Source organism: Belonocnema kinseyi, chromosome 5, assembly GCF_010883055.1.
Source record: "Belonocnema kinseyi isolate 2016_QV_RU_SX_M_011 chromosome 5, B_treatae_v1, whole genome shotgun sequence".
NCBI lineage: Eukaryota > Metazoa > Arthropoda > Insecta > Hymenoptera > Cynipidae > Belonocnema > Belonocnema kinseyi.
The window spans coordinates 142,377,035-142,380,634 of NC_046661.1; the positions used below are offsets into that span (position 1 = coordinate 142,377,035).

Here is a 3,600-nt window from a genome sequence, read left to right on the forward strand (position 1 = left end):
TTACTTTTTTTATATCATGCGTTGTTTGGCTGAAATTTTTGATTTTAGATTGATTAAAAAAATTTTGAAAATGATATAATTCTGAGAATTTTCTTTTTATCGACAAAAGTAATTATGATACATTGTTCGTCTTTTTACCGGGTATGTTATCACAGAAAAAAATGTTCGACGTTTATCAACCATGAGATAACGACTAGTATATATACAGTCCAACAAGCTACCAGATTATTCATATCTTTTATACTGTTATTAAAAAAATTCATGAATATTATTATTTGGTTTTCTTTAACTGCGAAAAAATGAAGGCCGTGTATAATCTGCTCTTCACCTTAGTGGTCATTTTTGAATCTATTGGTAAATATAGTAATATAATATATTTATAATATTTAGTACATTTTCAACCTTTCCGATAACGACATATTGTGAGAAAATCCGGAATGTGTATGTTTATACAAATTTATTTAACGAAGTTTCCATATTTGTAAAAACAATTGTCACAAAACCAAAATAAATCGTTATCGGTATGGCACAAGTGCATATGTCGTAAACTTAAGGATAATAGATTTAATGCTTTCACAATGATTCATTATGATAAAAAGAGATATTTCGGGTTCCAATCGTGTACAAAACTACGAAATATTGAAAATTGTTGTAAAATTTTCTGAAATATTTTGAAATCTTTGTAAATCTTTTGAAGTATAAACATCTTTGATGTATGCAAAATACTTGTAATATATTTGTGAAATCTTAAAATTGGTTTAAAAATCACTTTAACCCTTGTGTTTGCCACCCGGGTACTCGGGTACCCATCGGCATACGTTTTGTTGAATAACTTTTTTTCCATTAAAGATAGGCCGAATGCTTCTCGAATCAGCATGACTTAACTGATTCTCTATCGAAATTTGCAATGCACATATTTTTAGAAATTGTTTAGCTTGAAATATTTTGCAATAAAAAAAAAGCACGATGGAGCCACCCGAGTACCCGGGTACACCGGCAGAAAAAGAATGATTTTCATACAGTATATCATAAAAATAAAGTTTTTATAGATAATTTTATAAATAAAAACAAAGTATATACATTTTTAATTGAATTTTCTTGAATTCTTGGACTTAATACCGAGCCTCCTCGGAAACAAGAAATTTGCGATGTAGCTGCGCACGTTTTATATCTGTTTCAGTACTATAAAGGTCACTGCACATGATTAAATTATTATATTTAAGTAGGATTACCTTCCCAGAATATGAATAATTAAATATTTATTGAATACACATAGTTTCTTTAAGTTACAATGGACTTTAGCAACAATTTCGTTGGCGGGGTATCCACGTACCCGGCTGGCAGACTGTGTGAGTTTTTTTGGGTGGCAACACAAGGGTTAAATATTTCTGAATCTTTTAAATCCATTTATTCCGAAAAATAATTTGTAAAATTGTTTAATAATTATTTTTCTCTTTCCTTATTTGAAAATTAAAAAAAAACTTCCTATTGATTCAAAAGTTATGGCCAATTTTGTATATATGCACAGTATTTGCTACTTAACAATAGTAAAGAATAAGAAATATAATAATTTTTTACTTAATTTAGAATTTTTTGAATTTTCGTAGAAACATGTTTCTTAAAATGGGTTAAATGCACACTTTTTTGAAAAAGTAGAACATGAAGAATGTGAAATGATAACCGATGTCTTTGGTTCAAGTTTAAGAAAAGTGAGGTTTAACATAATTAACTTTTTCCATAACCTAAGCATTTGAAATTTCTAATTTTTTATTATTGTTCACTAGAAAAAATTTGCCACAATTTTTGGAACAGCAATAACATTTTTTGTTTAAAAATGACAAATGACTTACGTAAAAGTCGTAAGTATGGCTGCGACTCAGTAAAAAATATTATCACCTCATGCATTTTTCGGAAAGCATAGAAATCATTATACTCAAATTGTATTGAGTTCACTAACATTTTATCGAATTAACTAGGATTTTTTGAGCCTATCCTAAAATTTAATTAAATTTTCTACTACTTCGGAAAAGACATTTTTTTTCATTTCGTGATTACATAGATTAGCCTTTGTTGGCTAGTGCCTATTAAAAGTTTAAGTTAATGCACGGAGAGAAATTTGGGGAGATTAATTCACGGCATTACGCCTTGATTTTATTACGTTTTGGGACGAGAACTAACATCACGGAACGCTTATAAAGCATAGGTCTCGAGGTTTGAGGTACTACACCAAGCCCCTTCGCTCTCAGGTCTCGATTTCTATGCTTCTAGGTCACGGACTCCGAGACTTCAGATCACTTAAAAATTGTAGCTCTAAAATCACGCGCCTCCGTGAATAAATTTCTTGAAATTTTTCTCCGTGTAGTGTTTAAAAACTTTACAAATGGCAATTTTTCTCTCATAAAAGTAGGTGCAAGTTGTTTTCAAATTACTCGTCGAGACATCGTTGAAGTAAAAATGGAGGATAATTCTAGTTATAGAGGAAGCATCGATCCAATGGCTTTTGGGATGGCACGCACCTGGTTAAACCCTTCTAGAACGGCAAATATTACAAGTTATCACGTTTATGTACGATTGTTTACAAATCATCAGTACAAATCGGAACTCATCCCAGTTAATGTCCTTTCTGGTCATGATCCTCGTCAGCATCGTCCAACATACGCTGAACTACGTTACATTGATGACGAATATTATACAGCTTCAGATTTCCAATTATACCATTACGATCCTCAAGAACTCCCACCTATTTGCCGCATTTATGTAATAATGCCAGGAGGCTCTGTCTATAGTTCATCGTTAGATAGCCCGCTGATTTAAATTTAGAGAGTGCTAATTCCTACAGCAAGAGTTATCCATGGGACATCCGATTTATCTCCTCGGATATTGTAATATATCTGAGGATATGATTAATTGTCAAATTAAAAGGAAACTTAAATTCCTAATAATATAAAATAAAAGTTAAAACTCTTAATGATTTTTGTTTTTATTAATTTGAAATAAGAACAGCTGAAATCCCTACCCGACTCCTTAGCTTTTGCGTGAAACCCATCCGTAAAAATAGGCTTCCGATCCTTTAAACAAAAAAAGATAAAATTATAAAAATATTTTAACAGACATTCAATCAAATTTTTGGTAAAAGAAATAATAGTAGGTCTTGACCTTAATGACCTTAACGATAAACCGGGCTCCAATAAATTGGAGGCACGGTGTAGTAATGAAGGTTCTTGTTCGATAGTAACGTCTCCTGGACGCGTGCGCTTGTTCACCAACATCTGGTAATGTAACACAAATTTAGTAGAAGAAGGGTTTGCGGCAAAAGTGTTATTTTGTCCTCCGTTTTATGTTAAAATGTTCAAACTTTTATGCATTGTAGTGAATAAGACGTTCTATGTTTTTGTAGTGTCGTTTTGAAATTTTGAAAAATTAGTACAATATAGACTGTAAGTATGCAGATTTTTTAAATTATTATTGTTTCAAAATGAATTATAATAGCAAATTTCTGATAGTATTTATTAAGGAGCGATAGCAGTCTATTAGAATACTGAATTATACGATGAAACTTTTCATAGTGTGAAAATTTCTACGGTACTATCTCGGCAGAAC

At 31.1% G+C, this 3,600-nt stretch overlaps 1 protein-coding gene across 1 annotated transcript; it reads left to right on the forward strand.

The window, feature by feature from the left end:
• The first annotated feature begins 229 nt into the window (after positions 1-229).
• LOC117173087 lies at positions 230-2,968 on the forward strand. Its single transcript, XM_033361470.1, has 2 exons — positions 230-354; positions 2,405-2,968. Exons 1-2 carry the CDS (start codon positions 300-302, stop codon positions 2,812-2,814), a joined length of 465 nt encoding a protein of 154 aa, XP_033217361.1. The 5' UTR covers positions 230-299; the 3' UTR covers positions 2,815-2,968.
• Positions 2,969-3,600: the final 632 nt, after the last annotated feature.

Excerpts from the sequence above, each read along its gene's own strand:
- LOC117173087 (XM_033361470.1), top strand. The coding sequence starts at position 300 with ATGAAGGCCGTGTATAATCTGCTCTTCACCTTAGTGGTCATTTTTGAA. Across the intron at positions 355-2,404 it reads GGTCATTTTTGAATCTATTG|TAGGTGCAAGTTGTTTTCAA; the intron begins GTAAATATAGTA and ends CTCTCATAAAAG.